This window comes from Haemaphysalis longicornis, unplaced genomic scaffold (genome assembly GCF_048455015.1).
Source record: "Haemaphysalis longicornis isolate Haplotype H1 unplaced genomic scaffold, Haemaphysalis longicornis Haplotype H1 scaffold_1, whole genome shotgun sequence".
Taxonomy (NCBI): Eukaryota; Metazoa; Arthropoda; class Arachnida; order Ixodida; family Ixodidae; genus Haemaphysalis; species Haemaphysalis longicornis.
In genome coordinates, this window is record NW_027526203.1 from 297,109,274 (window position 1) to 297,132,995 (window position 23,722).

The following is a 23,722-nucleotide window of genomic DNA, read 5'->3' on the forward strand; positions in this document are numbered from 1 at the left end:
GCCCTTGAGTGTCGCTTCAAGCATGATGCGTCTATTTTATACCCAAGTCTCATTCTAGGCTTATATTTTTTTATTGAAAGAAAAAAGCCAGAATCAGGTTTGAAAGGCCTAGTATATTGGTTTGGCCGCTTTAAAGAAAACATCTTCACTTAGCGTCCTTGCTGACACCACACTCCCGTCTACTCCTGAAGTAACCACGAGTGGGGGTGTGCTTTTGGGGAGGTAACGTGAGGAGAAAAATGTTCTAGTGGTGCTTCTACCGTGGTGTGAAAGTTTGCTCCAAAATACAATCCTTATTGTGTAGTGTGTGAAGTTCTCCAAGGCAGCTCCATTCGGTTCCTAATCTAGAGTGCCCTTCCCACAGCTGCCCTTCCTAACCTGCCCTTCCCACAGCTGCGCAAAAAAAGTTTGAAAGTTTGTTTATTTGAGCATTCCTAATACACACAAATACAGGGAAACAGGGACAAAAGCTTGTCATGCGACAGCTTGACGAGGTCCCAGTGCCCATGGCATACAGAAATGGCAGAAATTTTGTGCACGCATGGAGAACTCAACATACAGAATTTTTTTGCCTGAGTAACACAAAGCCAATTGAGTAATCTAAACCTGAAAAAAAAACGTACCACCGTTTCGTCTCCTAGGTAACAAAGCCATGCATGTGATTTACAGAATGAAAACGACGCGTATAAAACGATGGAGATGCTTATCTCGTTATCATTACAAATTGATGACCGCAATGAAAAACGAAATAAAACGCGTAAATATACTTTGCTAAGTACATCAGTCAATACTAAAATTCACAACGTGTCAGGTGAAGTCAAGAACGTAAAAGTCGGAGTGGAGGAACCTCTTTTCCGTCCTTCTCAGGTGACTGCACGGGGCTGGTGCCGTTGGTCGCGTCTGGCAAGTTTTCTTTCTCGAGGTCTTCGCCCATCCGGAGCTCTTTTCGTTCGCCCGGGCGTCCAGTTGGGGTGGCCACAGGATCGGAGTTGCCCGCCTCTGCAAGGCAGGGGTTCTCGGCCTCGGCAGTGCCGTTCTCGGTGGCACCCGCTGCAACACAGACCATTAATTGAGTGGCGCAACTAGCTGAGAGCAATAGCACCCTCGTTACTACGCCGCCTCAACTGGCAGGCTAAGCTACGAACAGCATAACAGGAGGCCTTACACCTGCGCCAAACTATTCACACCACCGCTGTGAAGACCATTTTAGGGTCATAAAACCATGAGCGTGCGGGCGCACTGAAGGTGCGCTACGTGCACATCATGGAAACAGCTTTTCTTTTCAGAGGGGGAATTGAATGGGGCGCACAGTAAAACTGGCCGTCATGGAGACCTTGTTGAGACAAAATATGCAGTGACTAATTATCACTGGATTCTAGCCAACCATTAACACTATTAAACAGCAAATTTTTCCATTTCATGCGACCTGCTCCACCTGCCTACGAACAAAGGCAACAACAAAAACCAGGCTTAATAAATAACAGCAGACAATACCACTGCCAAGCTCACGACCATAGTTCAAGTCGCGTGCACTGACAGTTTTGCTACAACACAACCAGTCTTGAGAAATTGGTTGCTGCAGTGATACAGACAAACGGGTAATTGTATGGCAGTTGCTGTTTTTAACTTGCAATGGGCTATGGGGGGACTCCCGGGGACATAACAGGTTCTCAACCACACTAGCATCTGGCCCCCCTGGTGTAGTATTCAGATGTAGCATTCCTACGAACTGAAGAGACTGAGCACTTTACAAGTAGAGACCACCCAAAAGCCTGTCCTAATTGGCTTCCGGTGTAGTCGTTAAGGTGAAAGATAATCAAGAAGGGCCCTTTTACTACCACCTTGGTATGGCGGTGCGCTCCAATGCACGGAATAGCTGCCTTGATGGCTTTCACCATCAAACATTGGCACTTACCACAAGAGTGGCAGTCAAACTGTACTCAAAATTTCGACCTATTGAAAACACTATTTCCGTATAGACTGTCTAAAAAGAAAGCAAGATGCGAAATACAATAGCTGAAATACGCGCGTGGACGCTGCAAGCAGTCAGCAAAAAACGGCAATTTTGAAACCGAAACTCAGAAGAGCGCGGCCATTGAAGTGACGTTGCAGCCGTCCAGTGAGCGGCCGGACGGTCAGCAGCTCCGGAGCAAGCGTGCGCGCAAGCTCTACGCACACACGGGGCAGCAAATGGGTGAAGCGTTCGCAGCAGAGCTGGACCGGTTTTCCAGCTGCGTGGCTGGCCAGATGAAGAAGCCGCGGCTGGAGCGTCACAGGCGCGTCATGGCTGTTTACGCGATCCGCCGGCAGGTGCACCGTGGTCTGCAGCGGAGCCTTTTTAAACGCTTCTGACTGATTAACGAGGCATTTCACGGGGCTACCACTGGTGTCCCAGCTGATTTGGTGGTACATACTACAAATTAAAAATAACTTTGGTCGAGGTGAAATTCCAGTGCAGTTGGCCTTTAAAGGGGCCCTGAAAGGCGTTTTGAGCACACTAAATGAAGTAGCGCAATCGTTAGATTTGGTCGTCAAGGTCATCTGGGCCAAGTATTACTCTTACGCGCAGCGGAAAGCTCACACTTTTGTTGCAAAGTTTGTCGCTTTTTTCTCACCCTTTCCTTCGTGTTTTTGGACGCCGCCATCTTCACATGTCTACATCATCGATTCCCAGATGTTCGTCATGAGCTAGGCATCCTGCTATTGGGCGGCTTTTTCACGCACTTCCAGCAAAGAGATGAGTCGTCTGCTCAGCGTCGGCTCGCCGGCTGATCTGCCAGCGGAGTGCCGGAGTGCTTGGGCATTTTACGACAAACGAAACAAGTGTAAAACAAACGCTTAACCGTTTGTATTGAATGCAACACGGCCATAACACGACATGGATATTCTGTAACCTGAGTACGTTCCGTAAAGAAAGCGTTGAGATGTGTTTCGAACGAACACAACGTCACAACATGCGTTGCAAGTCTGAATCGCGATTGACAGACGATAGGTTGCCTCCTCCTGCCCGTCGTAAATTCGGCACTCACCTCGCGCGCGGTTTGCGGGGACGAACAGCAAGTCACTTAACTCTGGCGCGCAAGCCGAGATGGCTTTTAGCCACGCACACTGCACATACCCCACGCGAGGTTGAGTCGTACGTCGCTCGAGAAAGATAATCCAGACCATGGGAAGCACTATCCACCCGCAGAAGCACAACGTCGCATTTCATCTCGAAACAAAGGCGTCCACAACACACACACCATCGCCTCCTGTAATGCCAAACGCATCTCACACTTCCCAATGGGAGTGAGTGGTACGCCTGCAGTGCCCACATGTCGCGAGGTGGGGCCCCGAGCTGAACCGGGATCACGCAACCGTAACTGACTTCTGGGGAGGTTTGTGCCTTGTTGCCAAGGCAACCGATGTTTGAGATTGTCAAAGAAATGGCGCTCGCTCCTGCACTACTAGAAAGCTCAGAGCCGCGCCGGAGCATGTTTTGCCAACGTTGCCGCTCTCCACCACGCGTCGCCCCAAGCTTAACTGGTCACATGATTGAAGCGTTTTGTGCACGCGTTCTGTATCGGTTTAAAATGTCTTTTTCACATGCCGCCGGCAGGAATTACCACCACCGCAAAATAAGACCCGGCACCAGCGGGGCCACATCTGATACGGCGCTTTTTGGATAAGCAGTGCTCGGTGCATCAAAGGGACCGAGCGCACGATCCACCCCGAGCGGCTGCGAGTTCGCCGCCGATTAAAAGTCACGTGCTGCCCTGCAGCAGCGCACACCGCGAAAGGGCAAGGCCAGGCCGCCGCACAAATGCGGCCAGATATTTCGTTCGCTTTTCCAGCCTTGAGCGGAGTGTGGGATTCATGGTGTCAACAAAGTTTGCCCGTAGCAGACGGCAGTATGCGGAGCGCCATAGCGGAAGTACGTCACCGCTGAAGCGCGCAGCATCATGGGAGGGAGGGCTCTCGTGCCTTCAATAGCGAAAGGAGGAGGAAACGCGGCGCGACGATAATGCGCGGTTTTTGATTTACGATTTCTCAGCTAATACTCATCGCTTTAACAAAATTCTTGCGGGAGGAGATTGCTAATACATTGTCTTATTTGGTTACATGTACATCCATGCATCGGCGGAAGGTATTTCAGGACCCCTTTAAAGGGGCCATGAAGGCAAATACGGCTTGGGTCAATTTGAAAGAGCTATCCTTCGGTAAACTCACTCAGTACCCATTTAAAAACATCTTTCGTAATGCAGCTGATACCAATTTTCGGGGTTATATTGTACAGTTTCATTCCTTAACTCAACATAATACCCCTGGTGAAGTATTAATGGCCTGCGACGTGTGGAACAAAATCTCGATTTGACCTCATTTACCGTGCCGACAGAACAGAATGGGGAGTGGCACACAGGAAATCAACAGCAGCGAGACGTCATCCTGTGGTAGGAAAAACTAGTGACTTAGCCGAGATTTGCCTACGGTTGGCAGGAATTCGCGACGTCACGTCACACGTGTGGCTCGGCGGCGCCAGTGGGCGGCCAGCTCAGTGCCGGCAGTGTTCATGAAGTGATGCACGCGGCCAACCACTGCTACAGGTGTCAATGGTCACTGGAATCGCACCGGGGAAAAGAAAAAGTTCCACATGCGGGAAAGGAGCTAATGTAGCTAAAGTAGCCGAGATTCTGAACAGAAGTCACCATCCGCGCCTGTACTGGAAGCGGCCATCAAATATCCACCATGACGATAGGCCTAACGCCTTCAGGCAGCACAACCAAAATTTGTTTTTATTTCGCCATAGCCGATAACTCGCTATATCAGTGTTCGTTATCACGAGGTTCAACTGTGGTTTTGAATTTTGCGATAAAATTGGTACATACCACTAATCTGGACACAGCAGCCTTTTTAATGAACCTTACCTCATAGTTTGGGAATACTTCCCTGCAAACGCAAGGAGTAGAATCCCCACCTGATGGTGATGTACTCGTCGCCGGGATCAACCACGAGGCACGAGTACGGCCGTGACGTTGGCAGGATCTGCGCATGCGGGTAGGAGTCCAGGTCGATGGGCAGGTTCATGTGGAACCAGACCAGCCTCCTCGGGTGGGACACCTCAATGGACAGCCTGGGTAAGAGGAGAAAGGGAAGAAGCGTTTACAGCCGTTTCACTACACTGAATACAGTTATGTATGGTGACTTCCTATATGTTGACGGAATAAAGTCGCATTCACGTGACTTCCTGGTAATCAATTCCAAGTTATCGCACAATTTGTTTCGGACTAGTTTTGACAAAGCACGACTTAGAGCTGTTTCCTGTAACCATACTCCCTCGGTAGACAGGCATGCATATTGGAAGGAGACAGGAATGCTGCAACGTCTACAACTTCAAAGTGAAGTAACATGTTCCAACAACTAAATGAAGCTTCGTGTAATGATGTGACCTAAGCGGCCAATTGCAGTAATTATTTTCAAGGTTGAGAGCTACAGAGAATGTCACACTAGCTCTGGCGCAAGCATGTGTGATTCTTTGTCGACGCAACCAAATAGATGCAATGCAATTCTGGTCGTATCTCGAGCGCAAGACAGCTTTGCTGCAAGAGGGGACACGCTCCAAGCCCCACTCCTCAATTTAGTGAAAGTAATTTGAGATCCTTTTGATAACCTGCGGAATCCTCCCTAGGGCTATGTGAAACCCGAGTTTTAAAGTGGGCAATTGGTGGTAATGGACGCATGCTGCATTACACATGCACCAACACTTCTGGCTTCATCTTCCCCACTTCAAAAGCAGCCATACTGTGCAGAGAAGTCACACGTTTAGCCACGTGGTCACCATGCCAGGCATTGCAGGCCTCTTAAACAGTCAAACCCAGCTGCAACGAAGCTGACAGGATGCGTGAAAAATTTTGTTGAGTCGAGAAAAAGTCACAAATGGTTGTTGTGGCAAAGACTTTCTTGCATTGACTTCTATGGCTAGCTGACAGAGAAGTGGACATATCACGTTGAAGCACAAATTTCATCGAGGCGGAGCTTGCTGTAGAAGGATTCACCTGTGTCAGTCGGTTTAAAATGGTCAGAACTGTTCCAGAGAAACTCCGGGCTTTATCTTCCCATGGAATTTCCATTGCGAGAGCAGTTTTTGGCTGCCCAGGAAATTCCCTGGAACTGCTCTGGAGAGGCAGATAAGAGACCACGTGACAACCCCTGGTTCAACCTTAAAACAATTTAAAGCAGAGAACGGAGGAGAGGAAGTGCTGCAGAATGCCGAGACAGAGCGCACACTTGCGTATGCGCACATGATGCCAGGTTTGAGGGAAAAGGAAAGCAGCAGCAGCTGCAGTGAAATGGTACTAATGTATTAGCAGCAATTTCAAGTCCTAACAAAATGGGAACTTGAGATGACCCAATTTGTGACTGGGCCATCTCAAAGCAAACACCGACAGTCATATTCCGTGCGGCTTACTCTGATGTTTAAGTTGAGAAGGCAATGCAAACGCCACCTTTCCCGACGTGCAACTTATCAAGAAACATCGCGTTTTTCTTTTTCACGGTTAACTTTTTGAGAACCTCATGAATTTGAAAATGCTAGATGTGTTATTAATTTCAGCTGATTTTGAACGTTATTCAAATAGAATTTTCCCACAGCTATGGCAAGCACTTGTTGGCACATACAGTCATGAACAAAGAAAACGTGAACTCATAAATATGAACCAGAACATACAAAGAGCATGATTTCTTTATATGCAAATCAAATTGACGCATTGTTTAATTACAGTAATACAGCTGGAGAATGTGGCTTTCCGAACATAATATTGTGCCATTGTTGGACTTCAACAAAAAGTATTTTTCAATTTTACGTGTTCCTGTTCATATTATCGTGTTTGCATTTCGTTTTGTCTATGGCTGTACAGCTGGGACTAGTGCATTCACAGTGGCTACACTGCCACACAGTGCGTGTGGCGATTCCAACATTTCATGCACCCCCTGCCCCCCTTCCACATTTTTCCCGTCACACCATCTGCAGGAAGCTAAAGCACAGGCTGCTTGCACCATGCAGCCTGCGGATCGCATTGCATCCAAACCATTTTGAAGGCTCCCACAACCTTGTTTGTTAGCACTGACACAAGAAAAAAAAATTGAGGTAGTTGGTATGATGCGAGCGTACTGGTGAGACTGAAAATGACAAACGCTTCTGTTTTTTTCCCAGTCCCATCATTGTGCTGCTTTTCAGTATATCTGCGCTAGAAAATAAATAAATAATAAAAATAAACCAATAAAATAAATGAAAAGAAGAAGAAGGAAAACTGAACCAACCATCTAAGCTGCAGCGACGGCCACGAGGCTTTTCTTACCATTATCAGGCCTCCTATATTATCAGCCACGGGGCGCGATCTGGCGCCTGATTTTCCCCATGCACTCTTATGAGAATTCCGGTGCAGAGGAAGTCCTTGGACTGCCTGTGGACTATCCGGGACTGGTAAATCATGGAGGCCATCAACGGCATGGCTTTCTTTCAGTACTGACACCTTTCTGCCTACTCCTTCCGCTGTACTGCCACAGCAGCAGCCTCTGGCTTCCTTCTTTTCCAAAGGAGGTTCCCCAGTAATCAACTCACTCGGAGTCCTGGGTGGAGGTGTAGGGGTAGCACCTGCCCCTGCCGCGAGTGGCCCGGCCGATGTCGTGGCTCAGGAGCCGGTGCCGCACAAAGTGCCCACCCACCTCGCTCAGCATCTGCCACCAAGGAGGGAGAGGGGGAAAGAAACGCACTTTCAGGAGAATGAACGTCAACACACTCCAAGCAGGGCTGCACAACCCAACCCGGAGCGCGAGAATGTATAAAACAGAGAAGGAGGCAGGTTGGAACTGCGTTGCAAAACAACAACCATCTTCTCGCCATGCAGAGCAAAGCCAGCCAGTGAGCAGCATTAGTGGACTTGCAGTGGTGGTAGATGCACTGCCGTCTCCACTTTGCTCATTTTGCTGTACCCAATGGCGCCCAAAACTTTTGAGTGCTGCGAGTGAACAAGAGCTGGCAGAACCATAAATGACGGTATGTATACAGAGCATAATGCTAAGCATCACAGCGGGAAAATTGAAGTGCAGCCTTTGCACCAGTGTGTACAAATATTCCGAGTTTTGAAGCTCCATCCCAGGAGAATCAACAGGATGCACGTAATCACTTGCCAAATCAGGGAACAAAAAAGTGAGAACTGCACGTGCTAGTACTACAGGAAAACTGCAATTAGTTTCTTAACTCACAAGGTAGTCATGCAAACCAAGTCTGATAGTTTCACTCGCTCATTAGAGCAATGTTCATCTCACACACATTTCTAAACTCAACACTTGTAATTATCCTGTCAGGCTACTTGCAGTCTATTTCAATGATGTCCTGAACCCACTATCAAGTTCCACAGCGTAGAAATAAATGAGTAGCAAAAGTGTTAAGCCATCACCAATCATGTTTCTTTTCTATTCAGAGCCTCGTCAGAAATCATGCTTACAAAACCAATTCAAGCAGGTTCTAACAGGAAAAAAAATCACAACAGAATAGATTAGATACAATGTTATAAGGGCTGAACCGAAGCTTCTCTCACTTTACCTGTGTTGTTGTCAAAACTGCTACGTTAACTAGTGTTAACCTTGCCTTGAAATTGTTCAAGGCTGGTGCACACACACAACATAGTAATCTGGAAAGGAACTGAAAAGGTCCAGTTCATGTTCTGGGTCCTGTTCAAAACACAAGGAGACAAAAAAAATCCACAGCTCTTTCCCCCACCCTGGGAAGACAGCTTGCTTCATACATGCGGCTCCATAACCATAAACAACCAATCTGTTTACCCTACCAGTCCAGCATTTTTTTTCTGTGTTGTGAAGCAATTACCCGAACAAAATGAAACAGGTGTCGTTTTTATCACTACAAGCAGTACTGAAATAAGCAAGCTGTACATTTAATGCTCAAGCCTACCACAACTACTGTTGAGGATTAACTATCACTTCATTGATAATTGGTGGCCACCATGTTTAAGGGTTAACCACTTTCTTTACATACAAGATTAAAAATAGTCCCTGCCAGGAAAACAAAACTTTAGTCTTTCCATTACCGTGAAGATGGAAGACCAGCAATGCTGTATTGGTGGATAACACTACTGAGTTATGGATGTAATGTTACCTGTAATATTATGGTCGAGTTTGCAGCCAGCTCTCGCATAATTTGTTTTGGGACAGTTTAGAAAAAGCAAGAGTTATTGCCATTTTCTGAAACCACACTCCCTCTGTGGACGGCCATGAATTGACAGTGGACGGAAATTATGTAACGTTTACAGCTTCAGTGTAAACTAATCAATTAAAACAAGAGCCAAACTCGGCATAATGATAGAGTCGTCTTAGTGTCCAATTGCCACGCAATTTGTTTCGGGATAGTTTCACTAAAACAACAGTTACAACCGTTATCTGTAACCATATTTCTCCCACAGACGCCCATGTGTAGATGTTTACAAACTCCACTGTGGACTAACTAGTTACGACTAGAAAACGAAACTAGTCATAACGATAGATTCGTATCAGCGGCTCATTGTCATGTAATTTTGGGGGATATCAGTTTTGATAAAGCAAGCTTTGCAGCCATCTCCTGCTGAGCATTCATGATAAAGTCAGCTTTGCCGCAAGGCAATTTGCTCTATGTGGTTGTTACTGACAGAACAAAAACAAAATCACGAAATCCCAGCCATACACAGGTTCGCTCTAATACTTTAAGAAACGAGAGGCTCGAGAGGCCAAGTTCCACTGACCTCCCCCAAGCGGTCCGTGGTGGGGTACCGCTGGAGAAGCAGCTCGCCTGCCTTGTACTGCTGCGCCAGGCGACGGCACACGAACCTGCTGAAGGGCCCGCCTTTCGCTGGAAGGTTCAGAAACGGAAAACCAAAGTGGCACTTTCTTGGCAAGTCTCTAACAGATCACATGTGACCAAACAAGCAAGGAAATAGATGTGCAAGCACTCAAACAAGTCGACCTGGCTAGCACAGTGCACGCGCGCTTACAATTACCGTATAATGCGAAATATAGGTCGAGATTTTTCACTGAAATATTAGCCGAAAAGTCAGCCTTCAACCTATATAACGGTCATTGGCATAATTCAAGTTGTCATCCGGCAATCAGGCAGCTTATCGAGCCTATCCAAACAGCAAAGGCACCATCGCCGCCACCATTTATCGGGCACGCCGCCATCTTTGTTTTGTTGCTTCTCTCGCCATGAGCGAGTGTGCGCGTGCTATTTTCTTCGTGCTCAAAATGAGTTTAGGTGCTTGGTGCCAGTTCAGCGCAGCAATTAGAAGGGGGCTTTCTAGAGCCGACGACGTGTCCACCTTGTGCCAGTTCAGGGTCGCCAGAAGAAGCATACGCTACTGGCGTTGGCTGAAGTGGCAGCTCTTGGCACGCACCACTCGGAAGACCTCGTCTCATGGGCGTGGCTCCGTGCACCTGTGCAGTTGTGCTGCTGCACAAAGTGACGACTTTTGTCCGCGAGCATCGTGCGATGTCTCTGAACAAATACCCCAAGATGCTTGCTGGCCTGCTGCACATACTGGCCCTCGCTACGGTCTGCACACGAGTGTCCCATGCTTGGCGCCCGCTTCGCGATGACATGGTCTTGTGAATGTTTAAAAGGTGCTGCATAAGTGATTCCCTGGACCGCACCGAGGACAACTTGCTGTGTGGGCGAAAGCCAGCAAGAAGCAGTTGTCAGATGACATGGTTTCAGACAACCCCAACGAGTAATCAGATGAAATAAGTTATAGCCTCAATAAAATGATATTGTGTACAAACGATTTATTTTTTTTGTACTTTTTCGGCTACAAAGTAATGGGGGCCAACTTATATTCCGCATTACACGGTAGTCAATCTCTGGGCACTGGTGCTGGCTACGTGTGGAAAAGATTGAGCTTTACATGCGACAATAAAGGGCTTAGCCCTTTCCGATTCAACCTATTTATTGCAAACAAAACGTCTTCGTGTTTTCTTAGATCATAGACCTGCATGGACATATAAAAAAGAAATAAAACTGGTAGTGCAAGTTTTATTGCATTTATCAATATGGTGGCTCATGACGTCTTCAGGCAGCTAAAAATTTCATTTTAAGCACAATTTTTTTTTGCTTGTTTTCCTAAAATTGACAACCGCATGAGCCTACAAATGAAGAAAACCAGTAGTGTGCGCAGTTAGATTTTCAAGTGTGGCACTAAAACTAGGACCTCAGTATTTCTTACCCACCACGTCGTCAGCCTAGGCTTTGCTAGATCTTTGTCTTTGTAGCGTCGAGCTCCACTAAAACACAACAATGGTCATGCCTACTGCAATAGACATCCTTAGAGCTGTTTCCCCCAAAATCTGGCAGCTTTCGTTAACGTCACAATGCATTAGGGGAACTTTTGTGTGGTGGCAAAAAGGTTAAGTTAACTTAAAGGAGTACTGACATGAAATTTCAAAGCTGAGATAACTATGTAAAACGCTTCCTTTTTATCAGGAGATATCTCCCAGCAAGTTTCAACAGCAACCGTTCAGCGAAACATATTTAAAATCCATTTTAATCTTCGCCCGCACGAGAAAGGCCAGAGCGGGTCGACGTGACATCATCTGCTACGTGCCCCAAACTGTCGACGTCGGGGCTCCCGTGACGAAGCCGACGCGCTGGCTGTGGTTGGCGCGCGCTGCTCGGGCGTGTGTACACGTCATGGTTTTGGAACTGACGTCATGCTGCCAGGGCCTGTGGGGACGGCGAAGACCTCGGCCGGTCTGGGCGCGCGCGTGCGCTCGCTCGCGCGCGCTTCCAGAGAGGCAGCGATACGGCAAGAATGGTGACGCCATGTGATACATGCTGTCATGGCGGCCGCTCGGCGTTTTTTTGTCGAAACCGAAACTGGCACGAATAAACGACGCCGTAAATGAATGTTTACGCTGCGCTCGACCGCCTAATCTGTCATTCTATGATTAGTGGGCTGGTAGGCACGCATAGCAGCGAAAAAAACGTAACATAAAAATGTGCCAAAACATCACACACACTGCCACCACCGAAAAGACAGGCACATTCGGACCTCAAGCTCCGTAACATGAAGCCTTAGTCACCGAGCCACCATGGCAGGTAGCCTTCCAGAGAAAAGAATGCCACAGCCAACCAGTGACAAGTTAGGACCCCAAACTAGGACCTCAGTGACAAACTTTAAGACTACAAAGCGACAGTGACAAACTACAACAAATGAGAAGCAAAGATGTTGGAAGTTTAGTGGCACCAGCAACACAGCACAGCACACTCTGCCAAGGCAAGCCCACACTACCATACAGCAAGCATCCACCCACCGTTGCCGCAGATGCGTAGGCGCAGTGCCACGATGCGCTTGGTCCGTCGTCGGACTTTCCCAGAGGCCGCATCCTTCATGGCTTGGTTTGTGCAAGCACCGGGTTGCTCGACGGAGTCTCCCAACGTAACGGCAAATTCCAGCAGGTCGCCGGCGAACGTGAACACTGCCTTGTGCGGGAGGGCTTCGCATATGCGCAGCTGCCATTCTCCCTGCAGGTCACGAAGAGACAGAAAAGGGAATTTGCAAAAACCACCGAGTAGGAAATGGACGGATAATGCCTGGCAACACGGCACTCTACAATGAACCCGAAATTTTCGTGTTACGTTTTTTTCGCTGCTATCAGTGCCTATTATAATGCCCACTAATCATGGAATGGCACATTAGACTGTCGATCGCAGCGTAAACAATCATTTACGGCGTCGTTTATTCGTGTCAGTTCCGGTTTGAACAAAACGAACGCCGGGTGGCCGCCACGACAGGAGGTATTACGTGACGTCACAATTCTTGTCGCACCGCTGCCGGCCTGTACACGTGCGCGAGCGAGCGCACGTGCCCGCCCAGACCGGCCGAGGTCTTCACCATCCCCGTGCGCCCGGGCAGCATGACGTCAGTCCCAAAACCATGACGTGTACACAAGGTGTAGCAGCACACGCCAACCACAGCCAGCGCATCGGCTTCATCACGGGAGACCCGACGTCGGCAGTTTGGTGCAAGTATCAGATGATGTCGTGTCGTCCAGCTCTGGGCTTTCTCGTGCGGGAAGAGATTAAAATGGATTTAAGTTATGTTACGCCGCATGGTTGCTGTTGAAACTTGCTGGGAGATATCTCCAGATAAAAAAGAAGCATTTTATATAGTTATCTCAGCTTTGAAATTTCGTGTTACTACTCCTTTTAGGTGGGCTTCACTACTAACACAGATTCACCGCTCAGAAGACATTGAATCAGGGGCGGTATAGACAGTCTGCTTTAAAGTATTAAGGCCCATAGGCCTTTTATTAACCATTTGTGGTCTGAAGCCTTTACCCACTTACCAGCCGTCCCAGTCCGAAACTATTTTGCCAGTTCCTGGCGTTGCAAAGAAAAACACAAACTGTGCAAGAAAAACTCGCAGGATATTTATAGTTCATTGTGCATGCAACTTCTTTACTGATATTTGAGCAGTCACTTCTGTCGAATCACTGTCATCACTATCTGATAAAGGCACGTAATGCTCTTCCTCACTATACAGTCATCATCGCTTTCGCTAAATGCACCAGCATAAAACGCACGCGGTGAAAAAGCGGTCATGCTTCGCAGTGAACCGTGTGCAACTGACAACGCTCTGGGATCCAGAGGGCCTGTGCTGAACATTGTGCTGCGTGAACAAAACTTCAACAAAGTTCACTTATGTATACAAAAATAGCAACCACTATTCCTCGAGATGGTGCACCACGTTTACAAAGAATGTGCACGCGTTACAGCGAAAAAAAAAATTTTGATCCTGAACACCCTTGTCAGGCAGTGTCCGACCGCTATGGGTGTGTTGTGTTGGGCAAGGCCCAACAACGGACTGCTACAGGTTAACAGAATTTTCCTACAAAAAAAAGAACTGCAGAATTGTTGGGTCATGCATAAGCATGCCGTACTCGGCTGGGTTACGAGCCCCTTAAAAGTTGGATCCATTATCATACACAAGTGCACTGCTGGGAGTACATGTTTTCTAGGGCAATGTAAGCAGTCTGGTATTGAAATTTGGAGGCCGTTAGAGCGATCATTAATAGCATTTTCTTATAGGGCGAAAGTGTGATGCACGAAAAGTTACCGGAAAAGGAAGTAACTGAAAAAAAGATTCTGAAAAATTTTGCACTGAATTTTTCTGAATTTTGCACTACAGTGATTTAAATACAGGCGAGCACTAAAAACAGTTATCAGTACTTCAACTGCATGTTAGCACTCAAGCGATATGATCAAGCCGTACTCGAGGCCCCACTACAATTGGCCTGTCATGCTTCTTTGAGTTGGCTTTGGTGAGTAACCAGCAATCAAAGAAGCACAATTCGGTGACGTCGTAGAGACATAGCCAAGTGGCTGAAAAGTCACTGCTGCTTCACCTGTTCTCAATATCTCGATCACTTGCTTGAAGTTTGCGACAAACGTGGTGTCGTTGTCATTGGGACAAATCAATCTGTTCTAATGAACAAACTTGCGCTTTGTCTTCACGGCCCCTTTCGTGCACCAATGGACGGCTAACTAGTCAGAGCAGGCCAAATCATTTCTGCATGAGATCCATCAAATCTATCACCTCCTTTTCCTTTAAATACTACACATATTTTTACAAGGAACAGTTCCCACACAAGTACCGCGGGAAACTCCCCCCCCCCCCCTTCAACCCTTTGAAATTCCTCAGTTTATGTTCAGAACAGTCACTGCAGTGACTGGGGCAGCTGGTGGACACTCCAGTAGAGGCTCTCCTGGACATTGGCATCGTCCAGGCGCTCCAGAACGCCCTCGATGTCAATGCCGGCGGCGAGGTCCAGCTCAGGGTCAACATTGTCGAAAAGCTCCTTGCCGGGGTCCCTGTTAGCGAGACGAACCACAAAGGGGGAAGTGGGGGTTGTAAAAAAAAAACTACCTTTTTGCCAAACAGACAACGAGGGAAAGCGAAGCTGTCCAAAATCAAGTCCAACACCAAACAAACCAACTCAGAAGCGAGCACCTGTTTCTTATTGGGACAGTTTACTGTGCGCTTGTGCTCTCTAGTCCTTTCTGATATAGGCATTGCACGGCTTTCCGTAGTGCTCAACCATCACTAGGGGTGTCTTTTCTGTCTAGTTTTGCACGTCCATGCACCCCTCTCCAAATCCAATCCAAACTGCTTCGACCGTGCCTTGAAATCGGATCGACCCCGGCTGCATAACATGAGGAACCCAGGTCCCATTCTGACCATGGGAATCGTTTTAATTTTTCTTCACTTCGCCCACAATCATCATCATCAGAGAAAGTTGGCTTTCCTGCAGTGCGTTTTGGGTGGACTGCAGATGACATCAGTGACAGGCTGAAAGCTTCACTTTAAAAATTCAAAAGCTTAGCTGCCGAAGCTACGCCTGCAGGGTATGGGGCCTGCGCCGTAGCAGAGGGCTCCGAATTAATTTTGACCTCCTAAGGATTTTAACAAGTGCCGAAACTTTGAACACACAGGCGTCTACATGTGCTTTTCACCCCCCTCTGAAAAGCGGCAACTGCAGCCCAGATCAAACTCACGCCCTTGGTCAGGGGAATACGGAACTTGCTCTCTGCCAATGAAGTCCAGCAAATCCTCCCAGCCAAGGATGTGGAGAGATAAAATGTATGGGCAGTGCAAGCTTGGTGCATTGCCTGAGGCCGAAAAATAACTACAGGTGGTCGCAACAACAGGCAGATTCAGTGGCCTCGTTATCCCTGCTATTTTGAGCACGGGAATGTCCTCCGCACATCCACATTATGTCCGCACTCCAGAATAGATTATCAAATTATTTCGCAGCAAACCTGATAGCCTCTCATTGGTCAGAAAATTTCTTGTCCCATACAGAAAACCCAGGCAGGAGCGAGCAGTTCTGAGACGCCAAGTGCATGTGCCACGCTAATCAGACACAGCATAGAGCTCAGTATGCCTGTAAAAGAAAAGAAAAGAATCGAAAAGGCACGATGGACGATAAGGCGCCTGTGAGGCTTTGCCACCAGAGAAGGCAAGCGCAAGTGACAAGCCCGCCGAGACGACGAGGAACATTTCATACCCTCCCCCATCCACATGTGTCCATTATCCACCGTACTTGCGTTGAATATTCCCGAAATTTACACACACTGGCTTATAAATGGTGGTGATCAATATCCGAGGTACATTATTGGCAAAAGTAACTGGCGTGCTGTCAGGTATGAGTGTTCCGCTGAATATGTAAGCGCAAAAAACTGATTTACATCGTAGTCTATACCCGTAGCATGAGCATCTGACCGAAAGACCGAACATACCACACTAAGATCACGTCAGCAGCATTTGCACTCTCGTAAGCACACCCCATTTGCGAAAAGAGTGACTGCTCCACATCAACATGGATTTCCAACGCCAACAAACGGTAAATCTCAGTCGTGAACATGCCGCAAAAGCAGCGGCGACAGTGGGGAGCGGGACGGAGACTCCCGCGGCTGCTTTCGAAACGGGCCGCTAGGGGGATTTTAGTGGCGTCCCTACAGGCCGCGCTCGAGGTGTGTAGTTACGGTCTGCTATAACTCTTAAAACGAGCCTTCCCGGTACGGTCCGGTAACGGGTACCGCGTGCCTTAGCGGAACCGTTTTCCCGATCTGCTATAACTCTCTAATATGATGCCGTATTCGTAGCAAGGTGCCGTGTCCGCGTCGACCGAGAAGGCAGGCATCATAGGCAGGCAAAGGCAGGCAGCGAACGAAGATTGAGATTTCACGACGCCTCATTTCGTGGTAGACGCGAAGGCAAAAGCGGGCACGGCATCCCATCAAGACGCCCGCTTTCGCGGTCGAGTCGGGCCTCGTCGGCGCGCGAATGAGTACGGCGGCTGTGTGGCGCGCTGCACGCAACTGTTTTAGCTCCACACCACTTTCATTTTCGGCTTCAAATAAACTTCTGATGCAAAAGGGCCGTTATTAACAGCGGAGCTGTTACTGGCCGTAAGTTCGGGGTTCGTGTGCGCCGAAAAGTGCACCGAGGAACGCAAACGCGCACGTGTCGCGCAGCTGTCGAAATACCCACTCGACAGCGGAAAGGAAAGTGATAGCGGCCGCCGCAACAGTCTAGAGGAGCGTGCGCACGCGCTCAGTATCGCGCGCAGCGTCTTCGCAGTTCTCGGCATGGCCCGGCCGCGGATAGTTCGTACGACCGAGGAAGTCGCCGCCAAGAGTTTCTTAGTAGTGACCGCGATCCAAGAGGCACGGCGTACTACTGAAAATAACTGTCAATGATGTTGTCAGTCAATGCTCGCCTGCAACAGCTTCGTGATTCACGTCTTGCGCGCGAGTTCAAGCTTCCGTACATTTTTGTTTTTAAAAAAGTCCGTGCAGGTCCCGTAAAATTAGACTTCATTCACCACAGTAACTGCGTACTCGCGCAATAATAAAAAAACTACAGATGCGAAGGATGTGCGAAGGGGTCGTTCGTCTTACTTCGAGCAGCTGCAAATTCCTGAGGCCATGCCTCAAGTTATATCACTAGATAACTGTTCAAAGTACTTTTACTCATGCTGGTGACAGCCTTCCGGGAAAGCCGCGGCGATAACAACGTTGCGATAAACTCCACGAGGGAACCATGAGTGTACCGAACTGCCGTGGCTATGGATCATAAGATACTATGGATGCGGCGTGGATGCGGCTGCGTCTATTGTGTAGCCAGCGCTCAGTAATGCCCGGACGACGACTAGACTCGGCTAAATCTGGCATTGTATGCTCTCAATGGACAATAATCGCGCAAATTGCCGTTTCTGCGCAGCTTGGCGCAGCAGGGCAAATTGGCACACAATGGCGCAATTGGCGCAGCAGTTCCACCCCTGGTAGTACAGTCATTTCTATTCCCAGCACTTGCTATCTACTGCTAGATACCACTATAAAGTTTCGCAAATTCCGTTCAGCAAGCTGCCTTTCAGGTTCGAACCAAACACCTGTTCTACCTTAGAGTGCACTACAAACAATGCCTAAGCGCAGCCAGATTGGTTAACCTTTAGCAGCGCTCCAGTCTCATTCGCAAGACCCGGGTACTACCCGAAACAACTTTCCTTTCAGGAAACTCGAGTGACAGCTAAGAATTCCTCACAAACTTAGAGTGAACACAAGGCTGTGAGCGGGCATTGAAGAGTTAAACGGTGGTGTGCGACGAGAGGTTTGCGTACCGTCTCGAACTTGACGCGCCAGCAGCCCGGGTCCAAGCAGAACGCACGGACGGTCGACTGCTGCGAGCCGTCAAAGGCTCCATGGTGGGCCTGGCGTCCGCCGAAGAGCTCCGGCGGCGAGGAATCTGCGTGCGGGATGTCGCGAGGCTCTTCTTCGAAACCGAGGGCTTAGGCTGCCTACGGTCCATGCTGCGGGATCTGGAAGGAACGTTTGAATTGCCGAGAAAGCGAAACGAAACGAGCCCAATGTTCGCAGCGTCTTTTTCACAACGCACTCGCAAGCGAAAGCATATTGCGCACGTAACCATCGTGGCCGAGTTATTTCGCAACTGGTGCAAGTGCGGACAAGTATCTCACTTGGTGGAAGTCGCTGCTGTTGAACGAAGCGTGTTGATCAGACAAACGTGTTTCCGCCCAAAATGGCAGGGTATGGTCACGGGCTGACTACACGGACACCGGAACCGCCCACAAAATCAATAAATGAGGGGCCAGATACGACGCGATACACCAAACTATAGAATACAAAGACCTACCGACCTTACTGCAACTGCGACAATTCCAAATTTACGCGAGCACGCTTCGCGCATTTTATTTTACGAGTACGCTGGTCACGTGGCCAGCATGCTGGCGGGGAGCGATTTTCCGCACTTGATCTCACCCCCACTGCTCTCTGCGCATGCGCCTCGCGGCGCCGAATTCAAGCGGGAGGGCGCGGTGTTATCGCACGCCGCAAGTCGAAACGCGCCGTCAGCACCGAGAAGCGTCGGCGCCGCCCATCCGATTGCGATAAATGCGAACGCAGACCGCGAGGCATTTGGCGCATTTAGATGAGCCTGTCGACGGACGATTCGTGCCAAATTTCGATATGCGCTGGTGGTGGCTAGGCTAATCGGCCCTAGCATGGGCTGGGCATCGATTTAAAAAATTATTCTGATTAGTGGACAGGCATTATTCAATTAATGGATCGGTTCGTGCCAAAAACTACATTTTGAGTTTGAATTCTTTTTTTTTTTTTTTGACAAACCCACATACAGTCTTGAATTTTAAGGCAATATATCGTGTATGTGTTTGGTTGTCCAGATGGCGCGCTGAACAGATCCTCGGGCAGTAAATGTGGCTGGCATATGGTGGCTGGAACGCGTGCTTAGTGTCGCTATTTCTCAAAGAAGCAAACACGGAGCCTCTCGTCGTTGCCACTTCATACTTTTGGTTTTACTAATGTACGAGCGTGCTGTTATTATGTAAGGTGACAATCTCGAAGCTTGATTTCTGGTTTAATGCGCTCGAGCGATTAAATGGCACAAAGTTTCATCGCGATCAATGCATTCATCGATCAATCAGTATGGTAATCCACCTCTAGGTTTCATCACAATGATCGCTTGTTACCATCGACGTCCTTGGCTTTCCACTCTATCTGGCGACTCCACAATGCAAGCACGATATTGTCATTTGCAAGGATGTGTCCTTTAATCGTTTTGCTTGTCCTGTATGAAGATATTTTGTTACACGTGGGGGGCTGAGTAAGGGAAAGAGAGTTGCGGTAAGTTGCTCAACAAGCAGGTTTTTAGGTGGGGTCAGTGTTATGGAGTTACCAAAGGCAACAATCCACATGCCCGTAGCTGTTCTGGTTTAGTCATTAGTGAGTCGGTAGAAGCATCTTCCTGTTGTGATACATTTGCATGAACTGTGTGCTCTACACATGTATATTTAACAAAACTGGTATTACTTGTCACATGTAATGAATATGTGCTGTGCTTTGCTATTTGCAGTTTTATCTGTCATATTTTGGTGCAACGCTTGTTTCTGAGAAACTGGCGTCCCGCAAAAAGGCCGCTCTGGTAAGTTGAGCAAGCGGGCTTTCAATGTAGGCGATGTTGTGGTGTCACTAAAGTAGGGTCACATGCCCTTGGAAACATAGTGGATTGGCGTTTTGGTGAGAGAGTCAGTAAAAGCAGTTATGTACTGTGTATTGCTTCCATCTTTTTCAATATTGTGTATGTTATGTTAGGTTTCATTTGTGCTGCGTGCCTGGATTCACACGAAACTTTCTTTAATTGAGTGAGCTAGTTTTCAGGATTTCTTGTTTGCTGCGAGCACCATTATTTAGTAATGTGGATATTGTAAACACGGGTCGTGCTTCTGCAGAGGTCCTATACGTGTGGGGTGTAATTTGTACTCATGTAATTCATGATTAAGTTCTAACTGCGCCAGCGGACAAAGACAAGAGAGGGCACAAACGAGCGTTTGTGCCCTCTCTTGTCCTAGATCGTCCCGTTGCGCAGTTAGAACTTAATCATGAATCCGTTTAGCTCGCCGAGCATTCTGTGATCCTAATACTCATTCAAATGTATAAATCTTTTTTTGAACAAGTTGGGCTGGTAGGCGCCTCACTTTTTTTTTTTTTTTCAGATTGTACTGATGAGTACAAGTTGCTGAATTGTCTTGGGATATTGTTTCGCAAGGTTTTTAGTAAATAAATGCACTGCTAAAAATGCAACCTCAAAAAATAAACTTTTCTGTTGAAGTCGCCCTCCCTGATATCAATTAAATTAATAGGCAATTTTACCCTTGTTGCGTTTTTTCTTGCGTGACATTTCAGGATCCATCAAGCAGCAGCAGCAGTTTGGATACACTGCATCAGTAGCCCATATGTACGAATTGAGGAACAATGAAACTAGGTAATCATCAATTGCATGACATCTGATCATTGAAATGCACTACTAGACGCCACATCACAGGCTTAATTGTGTAAATACATTTTTTAATTAAATGGATAGTTCATGAACCCTGGGCTATAACCAGCCATTATTTTGGATTCAAGCATTTCCTTATTAATTAGCATAATTCAGATCAGTCAATGAGTGACTGAACCAAAAAGAAATGCTTAAGAACCCTCAGTATTTTGTTTGCAATAGCAGCAAGTACATTATTTTTTATAACTGCTGTGCTTTTGGCAACTTCAAATTTACGACGTAAACGCGCGGTGTGTGGACGCGTCTGCTTGAGAGCGTTCGCGTTAAGTGGTGCCGCATGCTTTTTGGTGGGGTTTATGAAGGAGCCGAAAAACAACCGCGTGATGAAGCGTATCTTGCCAACAATAATATAATTAATCTCCTTTCGACGAGCATCTTTCCTGACCGAATCGAAAAAAAAAAAAAAAAAGAATGCGAGCTAGGCGAGAAGCGCGCGCAAGGCATTCAACCCTGCAGTACTGGGTGTACGTTTGCCTTTTTCATTCATGTTTATTTATTTATTTATTTATTTATTTATTTATTTATTTATTTATTTATTTATTTATTTATTTATTTATTTGTACTGCAGGCCACTATTTAGGCCCAGGCAGGAGTGTCAAAAAAATAACGAACAGAAAGACTAAGCAACAGAGACTAGCATCGTTTCCGACATCAGAATACACCAAACTGCAGTCGGTAAAACGCTTGTCTATAACAAGGCTTCTTGTACTTCCGGCCTTCTGCGGTGTTGGCTTGAAATAATTTAGAGAAAATTAGTGCACTATTCTGAAGTTTATTCCGACCATTTCAGTATATACCCACAACCCTTTCCGGATAAAGCCAGGCAGCTGAAGTAGAAATCGCTGTTACCGAGTATACAGCATTTCCATAAACAATATCGTGCTTGCATAGGGAAGTCGGTTTAGCCTGTGTTGCATTGTACCAAGCGACGATCGCGATAAGAGCCCATATGCTAGCACCGATTAGCCTAACTACAGCGTGCTCGTATCGAAATACGACACGAATCGTCAGATCAGCTGTTTGCCGCTTAGCTGAGAAAAATTCGCCAAATGCATGCCGCTGAACGTTGGAATTTTAAAAAACGCGATCGGATATGAGGCAGCAACGCGTCTCGCTGCCGACGGCGCCTTTCGACGAGCGGAGTGCCGCGCCCTCGCGTTTGACTTCGGAGCCGCGGCGCACGAAAGCGGCGGCCTGGAAGCAGACGACGCGCCTCCGTTGCAACGAGGCGCATGCGCTGGGAGCACTGGGGGTGACATCAAAGGTTGATCAGGTCTCTTCGATTTGGCTGCACTGGCTGCACCAGTTCAAGGGGTGCAGCACCGTCGTCCTCATTTTCCCGTAGAGTTCCTGTATATAGCTCCCGCAGGGATATACAGGAACTCTATTTTCCCGGTGCCGCGCGCGCCCTCTGCACTTCCGTCCTCGTTTTTGCTCGTTTTGTCAAGGCGCGCGTTTTGAAAGAGGATCGCGGTAAATGCGTGACATCATCTGCTCTTCTCACCGAGTTTGTTTGTCGTCACTGCAGTAATTTATAGGCAGATGAAGTCCGAAAAGTCATGGAAACGACTCGTGTCCGGTGTGGTTATTGTGTGCGTGCGCTGGTGGTGATTGCTATCGCTTGTTTATCTTGCGTCTATCATTTTAGAACTGATCGATTGTCCACACCTCACCCCACCAGTTTGTGGACGGCGCGAGATTTCGTAATTATGACATACGAATGAACAAACAAGTTTTAATATAGCGCGTAAAACAGCGAGTGCGTCGTTAATTTGTATAAGATTCACCATGTTACAAAGATCGATGCAGTTATACGTACGTGAAGTGCTCGATGTGCTGAAGCATTAATTTTGTGAGGTACGCAACATTATGCGCGTTCGACGACAACGTGGAGAACAATTTTAGATTTTTAGATTATGCCGATGGGTAATAACAATGGCATCAAACACTCTTGTGTTTAGTAATGTGTGCACAAAAGCCACACAAAAGCCACGCCAATCGGAGGTGCACATAGGTAGCGCGGTGTGTGTAAAAAGAAAACAATAACAGAATTGCTCCCTTCAGATCACGCGTGAAAAATAACTTCGCTTCTGCTTCGTTATTACGCGTGAGTTTATTACTTTCTATTTCTAGTTATTGCTCCTTACATGTGCATTGCCTAAGCACTGCCGTCATTTCTAGGACTGTCCTTAATATCGCGCTGTTGCGCGTTTTTTTACGCAGTCTTGGCAAGAAAGCGGGCAGTTTACAGGAAGCGACCATGAAGTATCTGCGCGTAAAAATCGTGCTTCACGGCGCTGCGCATTTTTGGGGAAAAGCGCTTTTAAGCTTAGTTCTGCTCAAGTCTCAACGCAATGCAATTCTGATCGGGTCTACGCAGGCGTTTCCAAATGGATGGTAAACTCTCCATTCCTGAAAAATGCTCTTTCGCAGCTGCCATGGCAATTGCGATTTTGAGAACGCCAATATAGGTTATAACAGGCTATTTCACTTCTTTCAGATTGTTATACGCCCTAACACACGGCATTTGGAGTGTCATTTTACGATACTGGGGAAAATGCCTGTACAGGGAAAATTTTTTGGCGTCATAGTTACAGCTGACCTTTTTATGCCCATTGCTTGAATTTACACCTGCTGGGGCAAGCTCAAAGAAATCGCAGTCCAAACAGCAAAAATGTTTGCTTTTCTCTTAATTATATGTGGGAGTGAATTATTCACACTTATAATTTGGCTACAGAACCGTCACTTATAAACAGCATTTGTTTTTA

At 47.5% G+C, this 23,722-nt stretch overlaps 1 protein-coding gene across 1 annotated transcript; it reads right to left on the reverse strand.

Moving 5' to 3' along the window:
• Nucleotides 1-434: 434 nt before the first annotated feature.
• On the reverse strand, nucleotides 435-19,812 carry LOC144159221 (uncharacterized). The gene is made up of 7 exons (XM_077690587.1): nucleotides 19,794-19,812; nucleotides 18,202-18,350; nucleotides 12,331-12,541; nucleotides 9,771-9,877; nucleotides 7,598-7,713; nucleotides 4,955-5,110; nucleotides 435-1,050 (listed from the first exon to the last, which is right to left on the reverse strand). The coding sequence occupies exons 1-7, from the start codon at nucleotides 19,810-19,812 to the stop codon at nucleotides 864-866; spliced, it is 945 nt and encodes a 314-aa protein (XP_077546713.1). The 3' UTR covers nucleotides 435-863.
• Between the last annotated feature and the right edge of the window lie 3,910 nt (nucleotides 19,813-23,722).

Bases quoted from the DNA above. Each gene is read 5' to 3' on its own strand.
- LOC144159221 (XM_077690587.1), bottom strand. The intron at 9,878-12,330 runs GTGGGTGGATGC...TGAACCTTCCAG, and splicing joins CCTACGCATCTGCGGCAACG to CGAAAGGCGGGCCCTTCAGC. The intron at 5,111-7,597 runs GTGAGTTGATTA...CCTCTTACCCAG, and splicing joins ACCTCCACCCAGGACTCCGA to GCTGTCCATTGAGGTGTCCC.